The following is an 18,877-nucleotide window of genomic DNA, read 5'->3' as shown; positions in this document are numbered from 1 at the left end:
ACAGTTAGGCCAGCCATGACCATTGAGATTGCCTTCGAGAGTTTTATTTTTCTATATATATAAAAATATGTTTTTAGTTAGTTCAGTTAAGAGAATGTGGCTCAGTGGGTTAGTGTGCTCATCTTCAGATCAAGAGAGCACCGGTTCAATCTTGACACCCACTGCAGTCAGCATGTCTCTTTTTCCTTGGGCAAGACTTCACCCTGAATTGTGCAGTATGTGCAGAGTATTATATAAGTTACTTTGGGTACAGGCAGCATAATTTAATGTTAAGTTGCAAGGAGCTTCTCTCTGTATTCAGTAATTCAAAGCAAACTTTATGCTGTGTCATTCTCGATAACTTTGAAGATCTTTTAAAAGAAGTATCTTCACTAAACCCGACAAAAATCACAACCACAAAAAAAAAAAAGCAGAATTTTCAATGATGTCGACTTGCCGTGAAGGTTAAGCTCCCATGTGTGAAGGTGAAGGGCAGATCCCATGTGTCGACGTTAAAGAGACACAGTGCCCCTCTGGTCAGGGCGTCCTTTAGTGGATTAGCTGGTGTTGATCCTACACTGACAGTTAATCAGACGTGGAATCAATTAAGCAGCATTCGGCTCGGGTTGCTGCTCTGCAGTGCTGGACGTTTTGTGCACCGCTGACCCCCGTGACTCAAACACACACACCGTCATGGCGGGTAGCCGGTGCCACGTTAACCACTGCGCCACCCTGGACTGCTTCCCCTGCGAGCTGACACTCAATTATGGATGACCATCATTAGAAACCAGAGCCGCCGGAACACACGCTAGCCCAGACTGACACACACACAAACACTGTGATGGGCCCGGCGATTATCCCAGAGACACCCAAGACTATTGAAGTGCTAATGGAGTAACACCATCCATATCCTTACATAACCACTGCACCTGTAACCCCGGTGGCCTCCAGGTGACCAGCAGTATGCATGTTCCATATCAGTATCATTATTAGCGGCATTCAAATCAGTGTCAAATTATGATGTTATCTGGAACTTGATGTTGGACGCAGCTGCATTATTCGTCCTTGTGTCTCGGGTATTAATCCTTCATTTGTAATATGAAATAGTGAACTCAAAGCACACATCTCTCATCAGTCATTTACACAGGGATTAAGCTGTAATAACAACGGGGCCATCAGATGACGGTCACACACAAAAAGAAGGTTTCAGTTTTCACACTAATCTATGGCTAGAGTTTTCAGTTCATTTTTCTTGCTGGTGCTCCATCCACATATATATTATCTAAAAAACACTGGAGAGATTGCCATGATATTTTATACAGACAGTGTAGTCGACATGTATTCCTCAGGATTCATTCATTTCAATTTGATAATCCCAAAACCTTTCACCTAAATAAGAAGTTATTTAGTTCAAGTTGTTGGATACCTTGGTTTATGGATGAAAAACCGTTAAATACCTGAAAAAGTAGCAGTACTCTGTGTCCAGTGCTAACTACCAATTGTTAGAATGCTATAATGCTAAACCTAGATGGTAAATATGTTAAATAGTGAATGCATTATTATTAGCATGTCGATCTTGTATATAAAGTCAATTCTACACAAAATCAAGGGACCAATCAGTGTCGTGTGATTCGCCACTATCAGCTATGGTTTTGTTTAGGAGGGCTCACTTAAAAAAAACAATGAGTTTAACATCTTTAGCATTAGCTAGATTAGCAAAGTTGCTGCTGATGTCTGTACTTTTGGTTGATTGGTTGTTTGGGGTAAAGGAACAGTCCAGAGGTCAAATTCCCATAAATGACCACAATTTCTCTCTCAGCAAGTGCACATACTTTTGAAAGAAGAATGCAGATTTACAATCACAGTCTTATGTTCCCAGGTCTCTCTAATAAGTAACTAACTAAATCCCGAAATGGCAAACATCAGAGGAAGCAGCGGACATGTCCAGGCATGTTAGTGTCTTCAACAATGCCAAACCAATTTAAACACACAGATGCATGACTACCCTCTATTGACCACAACTGTCTGTATAGCTTCTTTCTTTTAAACTTTAAGGCAACTACACTCTTATACAATCAAAACTCGAGACAGTGAGCCGAGTTTATGTGGAGGTAGGATGTCAATATTATGAGTTATTGAATCGCCCTTTCAAATACATTTAAGACTTGGAGTTAGTGCAAGAAAAAATGCTTCAGGTTTCAGCCTCAAAAGAAGGTTCTGAAGATTTCAAGATTCTAAACATTATTATGGGGATAAAGTTGACCCAGTATGTATCAAGGTTTCAAGTTTCAAGGTTTCAAGGTTTTATTTGTCATATGCACAGCAGATACAGCGTATATGTTGGCAATGAAAATCTTATGTCGCGTGCTCCTCCAACAACTCAACATACATGGTGCAAAAGATAAATAAAATAGTGAAAAAGAGAGAAGAATATTTACAATATCAACAATACAGATTTGAGGATGTGAAATATATACATATGTGGAATACATTGAGAGTATTAAAACACTTTACACTGTTGAATGAGGAGGTATGGACAGATGCATATATTATGTATAACAGATGTATATGGCAGATATGTATAATATATAGATATGTGTACTATAAACAGATATGTATGGCAGATGTGTATAATATATATATATATATATATATGTATGTGTGTACTATAAACAGATGTGAGTAGACATTCACACAGCTCAGGAGTTCAGTAGTCTGTAGCCTGTGGTATAAAACTGTCTCTGAGTCTGGTGGTCTTGGTCCGGATGCTGCGGTACCGTCTGCCAGACGGTAGCAGACAGAACAGATTGTTGCTGGGGTGATGGGGGTCCTTTAATATCCTACCGGCCTTCTTCCTACACCGCTGGGTGTAGAGGTCCTCCATGGATGGCAACTCCGTCCTGGTGATGTGCTGAGCAGTTTTCACCACCCTCTGTAGAGTCTTACGGTTGAGGGCGGTGCAACTGCCATACCAGGCGGTGATGCAGCCAGTCAGGATACTCTCGATGGTGCACCTGTAGAAGTTGCAGAGTATCCTGGAGTCCATGTTGAACTTCCGCAGCCTGCGGAGGAAGAAGAGCCGCTGTCGAGCCGTCTTGGATATGACCCTGGTGTGATGTGTCCATGTCAGGTCCTCACTGATGTTTACCCCGAGGAACCTGAAGCTGCTGACTCTCTCCACAGGAGTCCCGTCGATGGTGATGGGTGTGTGTGCTTCTCTCTGCCTCTTCCTGTAGTCCACAATCAGCTCCTTTGTTTTGCTGACGTTGAGATGGAGGTTGTTGTCCTGGCACCAAGATGTCAGGGCTCTGACCTCCTCTCTGTACGCTGTCTCGTCGCCGTCTGTGATCAGGCCGATGACGGTCGTGTCGTCAGCAATCATGATTCCCTTGTGAATTGCTTCCTCTATAAAGCCAGAAATGGATGGCCTCAAAATAAAACAAAGAGTTGTTGAACCGTTAAGGACAATTTCTCATGGATAGTTGCATTAGAGAAGCACATTAGGTCTTCCAGGTCTCAACATTTGTGACAGGGACTCTAAATTGTTAGGACTTCCTTTTTGTGGCTTTTTGTTTGTCTGGAATTCAAGTCTCTAGCCTTCAACTGTATGACCTCTCTTTGTTTCTAGCACAACCATATATAATTGTACATATATTTCAACCTGCTTGACTCTTATTTAAAAAAACAGGTTCCAAGAAATGACTCGCAAACTATGGGTTGACTTTGACCAGCTGTTGTCCCATGGATACACGTTTTAAGTCTATTTGATGTTACTGTTACAAGCTCTGGTGGCGGAACAATGTTCTCTAGCATGCATGTACAGTATACGCACAATTTCAGCAGCCATGGATACATCCTAACGTGCAACATGCATTATTAATCACTTTTCCATACCATGTTTGTCCAACTCTCATGTGCATGTTCTTTTTAGAAACAGTAGTGGCAATGTTGTTCAAAAAAATCTCCAAAGTTAGTTTTTTTTTGTGTGATTCCTTTGCATCTGTATTAGTGCCTTTATTTTCTAAAGAGTTTTATGTCACAGGATTACACATAGATTGCCTTAATTGGTTTTTGGATAAGAACAAGAGCCTTTGTATTGGGGTAGTTATCCATTAACCAGCCATTCTTGTTTAGTGTACTGCCACTGAGCAGTGTGAATGCGTGTGTCTGATACAGTATCAGAGCTTACTGGTTCATATCACCGTTAAGTAGCTAGAAAGGTAACTGGAGTGGGGGATGTATCCACCTCAGTGGGTTCAATCTGTCCTCATTGGGCAGACGCAGAACATGGGCCATACCCAACACACACACACACACACACACACACACACACACACACACACACACACACACACACACACACACACACACACACACACACACACACACACACACACACACACACACACACACACACACACACACACACACACACACACACACACACACACACACACACACACACACACACACAGAGTATCAGGTAACATATACTCAATTTTTAGTACTCTCGAAGAGCGTCGGGAAGCAGCAACCAGATTCCTCCACCTCTCTGCAGCACATCAGAATATTAATGATCCAGAGAAAGGAGAATGCAGAGGCAGAAGGCGTGTGAGGGTCAAGATACTTGTCACAGATTTTGGGGAAAAGATTGTTCAAGTTTAAATCAGCTTAGCAGGGGTGTGGCAAATCACATCAAAAACTAAAAGGTGGAACTTCAAACTTGTGTTGTACTGTAGTTGGCCTGAAAAAGTAAAAACAATGTCATTAAAAAGAAATATAATTTAATGAAACATTTAAAAATGTATTTCCAAGTGTAGGGAACTGCCATGATTTGACAAAAGCCATTTTGGTTCTTGTCCACACCGCAAAACACGAGTCATCCAAAAAAAGAGATTTGGTAATACTAATAAAATCCTGATTAGTTCTATCTACTCAGGAACATTAGAAATGTTTTACATTCCTCTGAATCAAAGTATTTGATCCATGATCAGCTCGCCGGCTGTCTCATTTTTAAAAAGCTGCCAATGAATTTCCCTGACCACAAAGACATTAATACATTATAGATGCTATGATTAGTTAGTCAGACAGGACTCGCTGAGAATGTTTGCTTTCTTTCGGCTTATTGGTCTGATTTTCATTAACTTGTTGGAAGGGTAAAGCATTGGCCAAAGAAGAAACCTTTGAATGTTTGAGCAGATTTGAATCAGGGAGAGGACACACACATTGTTTTTCACTCATGGAAACGGTCCTGGTGGAGGTCTGTGCTCTTTGAGTGGCGTCCTGGCAGTTTGTTCTAGTTATGTCATTCGTGAAAGAACATATGAACAAATCACTGCAGTTGAATGTTAGCTTGCACTCACACTCAACACAAACTGTTGATTAATATGCATTGTTTGAGGTAATGGAGCCTTAAATGAACATTTGTAGTCTGGTGATCCTTCAAATATCCAATGTTTGGTCATATAGTGAGGAAGTTGATATCCCAGTTGAGCACATTAGGTAGAGAAAGTAAACAAACCCCTATTTTCAACTTGCAGGAACTTTGAAAAAAACCTGCAATGAAAACATATAAAAGGTTACATTAGAATTGACACTTTTTTTACTTTGACTTTCAATGTCAGTACAAAAATGGGTTTATGAACAGTAATACAAATAGATCCATATGTTTACATTGAACATGAAATAGTTTAGACCAAAAGGCTAGACCAAAGCCTTTTAAACAAAGGTTATATTAATTAAAAGTGAAAGTGGAATATTTTGGCACTGCAGCGTATAAAATACTCATACTGTATGTGGTATGTTTGGTGGGGAGTTCTGTTAGTGAGCAAGGCATGAATGGAACAGTGAAGAATTCAGCTTTATCATATCTTTGTAGCTGCCGTTTACACCAGTGTCTATTCCTGCTACCCTACCTCTACCCATCTTTTCTTTCCTTCATCTTTATGTTGCTACTATTTCGACACAGGCCAGCATTTCTAATCTGTTTTCTAAATGTGTCACTAACCTCAGGACTATCTTCTCTTCTTTCTGGCCACTATCACTGCCTTCCTATCACATGTCTGTCTCAGTAGTCCATGCTGTTCAGCTGGTTCTTCCTATCCGTCTTCCCCTGAAGAGCAGCAGGAAGCAGTGGCAGGTTCAGGTCTGCCACCCGCCGCTGGAGAGAGGATCGTAACTGAACTGAGTTCCTCTTGGCTCCGTTCAGCCCTCCTACTGCCGGCCCTCTGTCCCCTGCGCCTCCTGCTGCTGCTGACAGATCTTTTCTCTTGCCCCTGTCCTGCCTGAGGCTCTTAATAACCAAAGTATGTTGTCTCTGTGAGGGGAAGGCGGGAGGTTTGGACCCGTTCACCAGGAGTCCTGGGGGTCCGGGGCGGGTCAACCCTACCCATGTCATCTTTCTGCCTCGTCCATCTTTCAGCCCAACGTTGCGCAGGCGGGGCAGGTGGGCCGATGTAGACATGGATGTCGTCTCCATGGTACCCAGTTGGTCATTGTCTGTCTTTGTGGTGCGTGCGTCCGCCTCCAGGAGCATCCTGGGAGAGATGCCGTTCTTGTCTGTGGAATAAAATGTCTGCAGCTTCTCCAGACGCTCGCTGATGCTCAGGTGATGGGAGTGGTCGTCCTGGTGGCGATTGTCGTGGAAGCAGTCTGACCCAGGGTCTGCCGCCCCGTCCGATTGAGTTGTCCTGAGCAGGTGTGTGTGTCGAATCGGCCTCGATGTGCTGCCATCTCTGATTGGCTCAGCCAGTAAAGGGACTTGGCAAGGGGCGGATTCACAGAGTTGCGATGCAGAGGTTTTAGGAGGAGAAAGATGGACGAGTTCCCTGTCCCCGAACACAGACACTGGAACAAACAAACAGATACAGCATGTCACACACTGAACCACGATAGGTGTTGCTGCTATTCTATCAAACTGTACCTTCAGGAAACAGCATCTCTCTCGTGTCTAAACTGATAGCGATATCCTCATCGGTGGTCCCGTCCTCTGTGCACAGGGGGGCAGGGGAGGGAAGGCGAAGGGGTATTGAGGGGGGGGAGATAGAGTGAGGAAGCTGGGGTAGGGATGGGGAAGGGGGACGGTTTTCTGTGTCCTCTCGGCGGTCCTTTCTATGCAGGTCCTCTGGCCTCTTCCTGCTCATCTGATACTCTGTCGTCTGTTGGGCTTTCAAAGGCCGGCTGGACTGCTTTGAGCTTTTCTCATGGGTCTGTTCATTCTAAAACAGGAAGTGATTAGTTGTTAAGAGCCCCAAGAGCATTTTGACACAAAGTTGCCTGACTCTAATGCAACATTTCTATTCTTCCATCTACAGCAGAATATTCAGAGTTTATTTGATCTTCAATTGGGTATTTGATTTGAATGCTGATGGTATTTGATTTTGATATTGTATTGTTACATCTAAGTTTATCTGTAATAAAAAAGACGTGACTGATTTAGACCATTGTAATAGGTTGCTCACTACCATGGACATGGGAGCTGTAGTATATTTTCAGTCCTTTATATATCTCCAGTAAATACTGACTTAAATATAAGAATTCCGCAGCTGTAAATAGTCTCAAAATAATGTATCATTTCCTTCTGTTTGAGGTACATTTTTTTTGAAATTCCACAAGTCTAGCTATTTTAAGGATTTTTCTTTGATCAAATGAAATATGAATGCAACAGAAGTTATTGAGTGTAGGACTTATTACATCTCTATTCAAAACAAACATAAAATACATTTTAACTTTTGGCTCGGTATGCTCTAGTTTTTTTTTTTTTAATCTTTTACAATCTATATTTATTTTAGTTTTTTTTTTTACTACAACTTATCCTCAGTTTCAGTGTACTTGTTGACAAGAAAATCCTTATCGTTTAATAGAATAATATCACATCAATATATATCTATAAATGATCCCTGTATAAATATTTCAATGAGATTACCTGAGTCTTTGAGTCAGCGTTATGCCTCTCTCTCCATGTGTTCTTGCTGGGAAGACTCCAGTCATTGTTTTCAAGTTTCTGCCAATCAATCACTTTAAGCTGTTAAAACTTCACAAGATGAGAGTGGTTGTATCTTTCTTATTATGTAATGTAGGTTTGTGCATATATAGTAAATAAATAAAAACCTTGCTGGCCTTTGTTCCCTTCTGGCTCCTGCTGAGCTTGCTGAGCAGCAGGTGGTAGGAGGCCATGATGGCGGAGGGTCTGTTGATGGTGAGTGTGTGTATGATTTCGGAGAGGGAGTAGCCCAGCGTGTCCGTCATGTATCCCAGCACAGAGGAGTTAAGATCCTCTGGACCCAACCTGGGGAAAAACAAGAGAGGGGGATGGAAAAACAGAAACAAACATCAAATGTGAGGAGTGAAGCAGAGAGAGAAATGTGATAATCATTAAGGGTTTGTTGGTTATGAAAAGTACGAGCAGTAACTGAAGGATTTGGTTTGACGATGTTCAACTGTGAGCAGAACAGAGCAGCCCTTCATTCATGTGGATTTAAGAAGATGTGTTATTGCCAAGAGGAGCCATACATGATTGCATTTCCACACTGCGTAAAGTGATAAAAGCATTTTAGTCGTGCTATAACACACAAAGCTGTTACTCTACTGACCACAAAAACGTTCATTTTGTTAGAAAACTCGCAGTGATTTCCCTCTGTTCTTTTTTCCCACATTGTAATGTTTGCTGCAGAACAGTCTCACTTTGCTCTCATGTTACAAAGAGACATACTAAAGCAAATCGGAGAGTAAAGAAGGGATTAACATACTTCTTTTCAAGAAAATAAAAGTCGAACATTACCTATTTCCTAATATTTGGATGGGTTTAGAAAAATAGGATATAGATTTAGAATATAAAAAGGTAAGTTTGTTGTCACAGAGTAGAAGTCTACCTGTTTTTATGAGTGAGTGTGTGTAGTGGTTTCTTCGCGTATCCCTCGTTGATCCATCTCTCCTCCATCGCAGCTCTGATACTTGGTCTCTTCGCTGGGTCTGGCTCGAGGAGAGACAACACAAACGCCACCGCACCTGAAGATGAAGATAAAGCAGTGTATTGTTTGTTTACCAAATTTTCAGGATTTCAACTTGAGCAATTTCAACATTTGGTTTGGTTCCCAGTTCCCTGGAAAATGAGATTCCAATTTAAATTGTTTGATTTACAGTTCCCTGTAGGTTTACAGAGATTTTTAGCCTCCAGCCTTCAACGCTTGCTGTTATGGTTCACTTTTAGATTATGTTTGTAATTTAAAAAGGGATACATGCCGCCCTGTCCAGCATAAACAAGTTGTGGAGAACAGAAACAAAGCTCAAAGTAGGTTTACTTAAATTCAACAGGTTTAATTACAGATTCTAATGAACACAAACTAGCATAAATGATCACGTAATTAAAAAGTTTACCAGTGAGCACTAGGGTGCATCAAATTTGAATGGGAAATTTAAATTTCAAAATATCAATCTAGCTGGCATTGCATGTTGTTTCAATTAACATAAAACTTACTTTTGCAAAGTTGTGAGGAATTCCATTGAGATTTAGGGGTGCCACCTAAGACATGAACTTTTGTGAAATTTCGAAAAATGTGCAATTTTTAGTCTAATTGCCAAAAGGTTGACCTGGAAATGTTGAGTACAGTGAACTTTTATACAGTAACATGTTCTATAGGTTTACCAAAGTAAAAGTTGTTTGTTTGCCCTTTGGGCAACTTAGGCATTTCTCAGAATTCAACTTTCAAGATTCTCCATTCATTTGTCCTATAGACAAAATGAATGGAGGTCAATGGGACATGTTCACGTGGCCTTACACTGAGTTTTGTGCAGCAGTGATGGATGTTGGACACACATATAAAGTGTAATTGACTTTATTGTTAAACACAAGGGGCGATACTGACACACTTAAAAGAACAAACCCTCTCTGGTGGCTAACTCACTGGCAACTACAGGGCCTAATGGTAAGAGCTGACACTAACTAAACTTCAAACTTAATTGCTTAGTCTGTTAGTATCCTCCTCTGGCTCCTCATCACTCTCCGACACCAAGCTGGACATTGCCGTCATCTCCTCCAGCTCCTTTTCACAGCGGGACTGCCTGGCTGCTGCAGCAGCTTGACGCTCCTCTCGCCGCTTCACCTTGAGCTGCAGCTTTTTGTCCAATACACCAAATGTGGCCACTCTGTCGGTCTTCATGCTGGCCAAGAAAGCTAGGTCTTCTGGGTTATCAATCAGCTTTTCAACATTTGGAGGCCACAGAGGAAATGTGGCATCATGTCTGCACTCCATTTCCTCCAATTGTTTCGCTGTAGTCTCACTGGAGCGCTTGGCCTGGGAGATTTTCCGCAGCTTGTTGTTAGCATTGACTAAGTCTACCATCTTGTGGCAGGCACGCTTGTAGCTCACCATTGGGATGTTGGCTTTCTTGTAAAATGGCCGCACCTGCTCCAGGACAACCTTGGCTGCCTCGAACTGCGACAACGCTCCGTTTGCACCAGGTTTCTTGGCAAGCATGCAGCGTAAGATCTTACGACCAGTTGGCAGTTTGGCGCCGGTGATGATGCCATCCTCACTGGTGATGCTGGGGCCCAGACCAAAGACCAGGCTGCGACTGCTAGTCTGGCAGGGACCAGTTGGTGAGGGCAGCATCTTAGGAGAGCTGGATCCTGGGGTGGGTTGTGTTGTGCAGTGCCTGAGAATGAAAATAAATAGTAAATCTTCAAATGAGAGGTAAATCTTGCCATATAACAAATTGTTTCAATTACAAATTATGTCTATATCTAGGAAAAATAGCTAAACTTAGATTTTGGTGGGCTTAATGGACTCTTACCCTAACTTACCGTTACTACCAGAGTAGCTAGCTGTGCTCGCAAATATACTTAAAATGTTAATTTACTGTAACAACTACAATGCTACTCTCAATAAACATGAGACATCAATACTCTGAATATGACATAATTCACTCGAGAATAGCTGCTACTGTTGAAGTTAAGCTTAATAGGTTAGCTAACATAGATAGCTAACTGTGGTTAGCAAACTGTTGCTAGCTAACGTTAGCTAGATGTAATGAGCACAAAATACCTATAAATATGACTTAAGTATACAAAGACACAACTACAGATATGGTAGTAATGTGTAATAATACATACCCAACACAAAAACAGAAAGATCACCTCAGTTTTCTTGAACTGCAGTCTTGTTAACCTCAGATCTCCATGGCGACCATTGAGCACTGTTTACCACTTTATCCAACAAAAAGAGATGTGCGGTGGCACCCCTAAATCATCATGTATTGGAGAGGTATTTTGCATGTGTTGTTTCTACATATGTTGGAACACTTCTAGCACCCAGCCATATCAAAATCCAAGAATTGTGTTTTTTGATGCACCCTAGTGAGTACAGGTTGTGAGCATTTACCATATTTTAAGCTCAAATTCCTGATGGTCAACAACTGCCTGTAATAGCTTGTGCTTACTGGAGTGCTTCCCCATTATATTCAACTCACTTACGCCCATGTGTCCTGCTCATGGGCAGAGTCTTGGTTGGCTTAAGGGCAATTTTGCCTCCAGATTGTTAGAGTTTAGGATCAGACCACCAATCTTGCATTTGGGATTTCATTCACACATATTTAAGTTTGTACTATTCCAGCTTGGCCAGAAGGGATCTACCTGACTGAAAGAGCCAATGTTTCAGATTAATGTCACTCTGTCACCTCACCTCACTGTATCAGAGACAACAGAAAGGTAGGATTTCCCTTGAGTACATTCAATTCAAGCTGTCAGCCTGGGACATGGAGCTGTCCTGTGACAGCCAAGCGACGCTGGTAGTTTGACTCAAGATGGGGATTCCTGATAAACTCCACTGTTTTCAGAGGCGCAGGTTGATTGCCTCATTCACTGATATACTGTTCATAAGCCAAGACGGCTCCCTTCACTTTGCTACAATCAGCTGTCTCCGTTTTTTTCAACTCAGTTTGTTTGAACTGATAGAATCTAAGGAAGGACTTGTTTTTTTTCTTCTAGAACTGGGTTTAATAGTTCCTGAAAACACTTAGTTGGTCTGCATTGATACAAATCTAAAAACAAAACTTTTAAAGAAAACTCATTGAAGAAAATCATTTTAAAAAAAACTAATATGACATCATGAAAAGTAAAAAGAAAAAGGAAACATTTTCAAAAACTAACAAAAATAGTTCTAAATGGGCAATGGGACAATGATAATGTAAAAGGGAAGCAGAGCAATGAAAGAATAAAATACAACAACTTAATTCAGAGGCAGGATGAAGTCTGAAAGTAATGTCGATGTCTGAGATCCCGTCCCATGGCAATGATGCAGCATCTAATCCGATCTTTTCACAGTTTCAGAGCTTTAGAGCCGCCCTGGTTTTCCCCACAGCAACAGGAGCTATGTTTGTTTGCGGTGACATGGCGCCATGACACAGTGTAATGGAGTGACTATGTGTGGCAGGGACAGAGAAACAGAGACACTCAGGCCAAATGGAAGAAGGGAGAAATAACTGAAACAGTTTTTCCTCCGATTCTCCATGTCATGACAGGTCTGTGGTGTCTGGAGAGAAAACTGCATCCCAGTTTAATGTTCGCAAAGAGCCATTTACAAAAGCTCAAGTGCTGACCGTGTAACGGAGTGAGACATGTCCAAATGGAAATCCAATCAGCTTAAATAACATGTCTCATTTAGTCTTCGAAATTAGGATAATATATTTTTGCTAATTTAACCACATTATGACCGTGTCCAAATTTAAAATGACTTCTCTATAGTTTAGTTTTGAATAATGTCATTCTGGAAATTTGAGATTTTAATTATAGTTAGCCAATTTAATTCACTAGCTATGATATCAATACAATGAGTTGAAAAAGATATTGAAAAAATATAAATGAGAAAAATTGTTTGAATGCTCTGTTAAATTATTAAGTCATAAATGCTAATGAAACTCTCAGATGGTCATATATTTGTAAAATCTTTCTTTTAAATGTACCACTTTATTCTCAGAGACTTTAAACTTTTTTTTTAAAAGAGTTTTTTTTCTGAATATAATCACCTCAAATATATATATTTTTGACTAACAATATTAATAATTCTAATAATTAAAATAGAAAACAATAACAATGTCCTTTACCCACTGTTTTACATTTGCAAACAGAAAGACTTGGGGTATATACAGTGTGGTGTTACCTTTGCTGACGTCACTGGGGATGCTGCTGATCTCTCCGTTGACCATCTTCTGGTGCAGCTGCTTGATGTTGAAAGGCTCCACAGTGAAGGGCAGAGTCCCGGTCAGCATGGCAAACATACTCACACCACTGCACACGAGAAAAATGTGAGGAAACAAAGACACGTTTACAAGATGCTTACACTGAAATGCATTCCTCTCAAACATCTACACTTGAAAGCAAGCCATCTTACACACAAGACTTTATCACTTACACGGACCAGACGTCCACTTTGGGTCCATACTTCCTGTGAGCCAGAAGTTCAGGGGCCGCATAGGCAGGACTTCCACACTGCGTGTTGAGGAGCTCCAGAGAAAGGGATTCAGCCTTCAGAGAATTACTCAGGCCAAAGTCTGTGTGAAACATCATCATTTTAACAGATGCACTAGATAGCTAAGACACGACCATGCTTATATGTCCAACACTTTGCATCAGTACATCAGTCCACATACCAACGATCTTTATGTTGTTATGTTCGTCCAGCAGGAAGTTTTCAATCTTTAAATCTCTGCAGAAGCAAAGAGAAAGAGCTGTTTAGGCACAAAGGAAAACTGTGGTTCACTGCAGTATTTTCATGAGCTCCGTCCTTAATCCTACAGGAATTTTTAAGGTTTTCTTTCCCTTAAAGTACTCAAAAATACAGACACTATGTATGTGGTTGTGCAATTTAAGAACCCTGGCAGTGTGTGTTTGGCCTTAGTAAAGATTTCTGCGTATTTATCGACTCTAAGATGAGTTGGGACCAGACCGGACCCATTGAGGGAAAGGAAATCTCAAGCTAAATAAAGTTTGGGTAGAGCTTAGGATGAACAGTTAATTTGGGGGTTTCATTTGTTTTGGACTCCTCAACTCTACTCAACGCTCTTCTTGACTTCCTAGCCCTTCCCTACCACAGTAATATCTCTTCGTTCACCTGGGAAAGTTGCCTCACTCCCCTAAAAGGACCCCAGCCCCGCCGCCAGTCGCACCGCCAGCTCTGAAACTACCGAGCTAAATGAAAATCTGCGGTTAGGAGAGAGAGATCCCCTATAAAACACAGCCTGGGAATCAGCCATGTTCCTTTCATCTGCCCTCATCTAACCAACAGACACTCCGGGTCCCGCAAAAATCCAGAAAACACAGCTCACACAACCCGAATAGAGTTCAAAGACAGACGGAGGAAGAAAGAGGGAAAAGGGCGAAAGCAGACATTGTCATAAAGGAGAAAATGTATGCGGTAAACCTACTGGATGTGGGTGGTAGGAGGTGCATTTAAGTGCAAATTTTCCATTTATTTCCAGTTTAATCATCTCTGTGGTGGAGAATGTGAGCGCAACAGTGTGTGTATGAGCATGTGTGTGTGACAGAGAGAGGTGTGATTGAAGGATCGGGAGCGCCATCGTTAGGGGACTTCATTAGAGAGGAAGTCCATGATGTTGTGATGATGTGTGAATCATGGCGCCGGCGCAGGATGATGAGGTCATTGCCTGGTAATCACATTCCCACCTTCAGAGGAGCCAAAGTCCTAAACCAAAGCACAAGCACTGAGCGGAGTGTGTGTGTGTGTGTGTGTGTGTGTGTGTGTGTGTGTGTGTGTGTGTGTGTGTGTGTGTGTGTGTGTGTGTGTGTGTGTGTGTGTGTGTGTGTGTGTGTGTGTGTGTGTGTGTGTGTGTGTGTGTGTTTGCACTGTGACTATGTTAGCGTGTGGATGTTTGTGCGTGTGTGTGAGCATTGGGTCTCTTGTACCTACACATACTAAAATGTCACTAAAATAATACTTTCAGCTCCCACACTGCACTGTGCCATGTGCTGCCTTCCTAGCAGCGTTTCCTTCTTGTTGGCTGTTAATGCCCTGCAAACGACTGTGTGTGTGTGTGTGTGCGCGCTACCAGCTTCACGTTGAATTAACGCCATTTCAATGATGATGGGAAAATGATGCAGCCTAGATAAGACTCAAATATTTTAAATGTAGGCAAAGTTTCGACTTAAAGTAGGATGATTGCAAGTTACTTTAGGAAAAGTTGAACATTTTCAGTAGTGAACTTATTTGCTTACTGACACATCTAAGAGGAGTAGATTGATACCACTTTTTGGCTTCATTCAAATCCGACCCAGACAGCATCTCCTTACCCACATAGATGTAACATGCATAGGACAAATAGTAACATCTTGCCATCTCAATAGTTACTCGCTTCTGCTCAAACTAAGATAGAGGTTTACTAATGTCGAAACTGGGGTTGAAATCTCGAGGGTTATTTTGTTTTTAGTATCAAAAATAGCCTTGTCTATACTAAAATAACAGTATACATGCTAATCAGGGACAGCTCATAAACATCAGACTTCAAACTGACAACTTACGAAAGAAAAAAGAATGCTTTCAATTGAGCATGGGAGTGTTATAATGACAAGGCCTTCGCTGGAGCTTCCACAAATTGCTGATATATGCAGTAATGTGTATTTCTACAGTGTCGTTTTTCCCCGAAACTTGCCGCCATATACCCTACTCCTAAAACATTGTACTTAGTTTAGCTAGAAGTATATCCGAAAAAATGTCACGTTAATCCGTCACCTGTGTACGACGCCGTGTTTGTGCAGGTGATCCACTGCAGAGAGGATCTGACGGGTGTAGCGCCGCACCTCCCTCTCCTCCAGCCGCTTCCGCTCACAGATCCTGTCCATCAGGTCTCCTCCAGCACACAGCTCCATGGCCATGTAGTAGCTGTTCTCCGTCTCCAGGGTCTTACAAACACATAAGCTATATTTTACAGTGGCATGTGTAATAACATTTATACACGGTCTACAAATAATATACCGGTAATCCATGCTAAATTGGCCTACTTTCAAGCAGGTGTAATGTAGCTTAAGACCCAATCATTACTTTACTAGGACTGTAAACATAACTCTGAATTTGTGAGTTTTCTACCTCCAGCAGGACTACGATGTGAGGATGTCGGACCATCTGATGGATCCGAGGTTCTCTCTTCATGTTCTTCAGCACGTACGAGTCCTGCCGCGCTTTCTTCTTGTCGATCACCTTAATGGCCACCTGAACACACACATGTGAACACATACAAAAGGTTTGTCTTTTTTCTTCAGTCTTTGCTTCTTTTTTAGAATAAACGTTTTTTTCCAAATCTACATGTTCATTTGTCAACAGAACCACAGTCCTCTACATCATATATTTCAGTAGTTGTAGCTTAAGAGCACTTTTTCAAAAGGCCCCAACATTTCCTTCACTCCATTGTCACAGTTTAACCTATAAATGAAATTAACCAATATCACTCCAAACATAATTAAATCTTAAAATATATGTCAACTTTTAACAAGCTATGAATATAAGGAACCGGGGGAGAAAACTAAGCTTATAGTATTTTAAGGTTTGAAAGCAAACGGTGCCCTGGGTAACTGAGAAAAAAAACATTTGTAATCAATAAATTGCATTGTGAGATACCTAGGAAGTCTACTTCGATGTTATTTATTGTTCTCAGTACTGCAAGTTTAAAGGCTTCGGTTATCTAGGCAATGTGTGTTCTCATCCAATATCCATTCAAGATAATTTAACTTACATTTGAAATATAATTTGTAATGATTCTAAGGTCTACTTTGTTTGTTATCTTCACCTCCACAGCTCTTGTATCCGAGAGGGTAACGAGGGTTAAGAGGAACAAATACCCCCAGAGATGAGTTTGGTCATTACTATGGCAACCAGGTCATGTACATATAAGTCGGGTTCAGGGACTCGGAGACCGGTGAAGGAAAGTTACACACACATTTAATCATGCACGGACATAACCTGCCTCCATTTGACAATAAGTGCATGTCCATATATTTCCAGTTTACTGCCACAACATCAAATAGATAAATCATTTAAAACAAAGTAAAAACATTTGCATGGATGTAGTCCCTTTTTATTTTTGGGAACTTGGACATATTCAGGGCATTACTATGTTTATTTTGTCTAAACAAGTTGCATCAGTTTTTGCTGCATCTACTAGCCCTTATGTTTAACAGAAGTCCAGATATATTGAGCAGAAACAGTTCCACTTTGAAACGTCCTTAGCTCTGCTGAGCAAACATTTTGTTCCTGTGTATGTAAAAGTAATTACTATGTGTTGTACACATAACAAGAATAATAATAGGCCACTGCCTTCTACAGACACAAGCGAGTTTAATAATCAGTTACAAGTTTTAACCATTTCATCAAAACATTGTGTGTGATCTGGTTCTCCCTCTGGTCTGACACACGTCTCCTCACTCTAATTCTCTCACTCAGGGAGGAGAAAGCACAGACCTTTTCCCCCGTGCCGATGTGAAGCCCCTCCATCACTTTGGCAAATGACCCCTTGTTGATCATTTTCCCCACCAGGTAGGATCCCACCCGTTTGGAGTGGGGGAAGCTCCGCAGCAGCTCCCTCGGGACCTTCAGGGAGGGCAGCCGCTCCCAGCCCGGCCCCGAGACTTCCCACTGGGACGCTTCGCCCCCTCCTTCTGCCACCATGTCCTCCGGGGTGGGCTTTAACGCTGCAGCTGGCATCCCGTACAGGGCCAGGACCCCATGTGGCCCCCTCTCAAGCAAACACGTTCAAATCCAAAAACAGGATGGCCCACAAAGAATACACATACTAACACACACACTGGTTGATTGAAGAAGAGATAGCACTGCTAAAATAATCCCTCGTCAGAAGCAGGTGCCTGTCCTCGGACGCAGGTTTTCTGTCCTTCCACTCTCTGGTTAGTATATCCTTCAGTCCAACTGTCTGATGAAGACTTGTCTCTTCCTCTTCGGTTATCTTACCTTTTAACGAATGAAGGTGTCTCTTTCTCTTTCAGTCTAACTTTGTTGAATGCAACACTGGATCTCTCTCCCTCTCCCACTGCCTGTTAGTGGATGATTAACTGTTGTGTTCTCAGGTCAGCTCCAGTGATGAGGAAGACATTCTACACCATAATTACCCCCCCCCCCCTTTGCAAACACTAAAGGTACACACAGATACTCACAGTTACACAGTAACTATTCAAACCCTTCACTTACTTGGGCTTCTTATTTAAAATAGACTTTATTATTCAGTTTCGCACTGACACATTTTTCTCCACTGTGAGCACAGATCAGGGACGTTGTATGATGCACTCAGTTGTGAGAAGGACCGGGGAGAGGGATAAGTGTCCAGAACATGAAGACTTTAAAACTTTAAAATGTGGACAAAAGAATATTATTTTCCTGATGATTTTGTTTATTTTTTCCTTTTGCATGTGTATATTCATCTTACGAAAAACATAGTTTTGCTATATGGCCGAGGGTCAGATAAGAACATTGAAACAACTCCTGTATCTGCACACTTAATATGAAGCTACAGCCAGCAGCCGTTAGCTTAGCACAAAGACTGGAAACAGCTAGCCCGGTTATGTCCAAACCTAACAATTTGTGGCTCAAACAAGTTAGGGACAACTTGTAGTTTTTACAAACAGTTATTTGAGGATTAATTAAAACAAAACACAACATGTTAATTTGTGAGCTTCTAGATAAAAGCATATTTCCCAAAATGTTGAACTTTTCTTTCCAATTTGGAATTGCATCCAAGTTAAATGGCTTTGCAAGCAAGCAGAAAAATAGATTTATAAAAAAATATAGGTGGGGGTGAAGTTAAAAGTATTAGGCAAACGAGGGGTGGAAAGGTGTTTTACTATATTGTATATTTTTAAATCCCCAAATGAAGGATGCTTTTTTTC

General features: G+C 41.4%; 1 protein-coding gene across 1 annotated transcript; it reads right to left on the bottom strand.

The window, feature by feature from the left end:
* Positions 1 to 4,577: 4,577 nt before the first annotated feature.
* Positions 4,578 to 17,930, bottom strand: LOC134877020 (hormonally up-regulated neu tumor-associated kinase homolog). The gene is made up of 11 exons (XM_063902362.1): positions 17,442 to 17,930; positions 16,074 to 16,196; positions 15,720 to 15,889; positions 13,624 to 13,679; positions 13,386 to 13,524; positions 13,134 to 13,261; positions 8,850 to 8,985; positions 8,089 to 8,266; positions 7,904 to 7,981; positions 6,902 to 7,196; positions 4,578 to 6,825 (listed from the first exon to the last, which is right to left on the bottom strand). The coding sequence occupies exons 1-11, from the start codon at positions 17,682 to 17,684 to the stop codon at positions 6,047 to 6,049; spliced, it is 2,325 nt and encodes a 774-aa protein (XP_063758432.1). The 5' UTR covers positions 17,685 to 17,930; the 3' UTR covers positions 4,578 to 6,046.
* Between the last annotated feature and the right edge of the window lie 947 nt (positions 17,931 to 18,877).

The sequence above is a fragment of the Eleginops maclovinus genome, chromosome 15, assembly GCF_036324505.1.
Source record: "Eleginops maclovinus isolate JMC-PN-2008 ecotype Puerto Natales chromosome 15, JC_Emac_rtc_rv5, whole genome shotgun sequence".
Lineage (NCBI taxonomy): Eukaryota > Metazoa > Chordata > Actinopteri > Perciformes > Eleginopidae > Eleginops > Eleginops maclovinus.
The sequence above is the reverse complement of the archived record's forward strand: the minus strand, read 5'-3'. Positions and strand labels throughout refer to the sequence as shown.

Excerpts from the sequence above, each read along its gene's own strand:
- LOC134877020 (XM_063902362.1), bottom strand. The coding sequence starts at position 17,684 with ATGCCAGCTGCAGCGTTAAAGCCCACCCCGGAGGACATGGTGGCAGAA. Across the intron at positions 15,890-16,073 it reads ACATCGTAGTCCTGCTGGAG|ACCCTGGAGACGGAGAACAG; the intron begins GTAGAAAACTCA and ends TGTGTTTGTAAG. Across the intron at positions 8,267-8,849 it reads ACACTCACTCATAAAAACAG|GTTGGGTCCAGAGGATCTTA; the intron begins GTAGACTTCTAC and ends GTTTTTCCCCAG.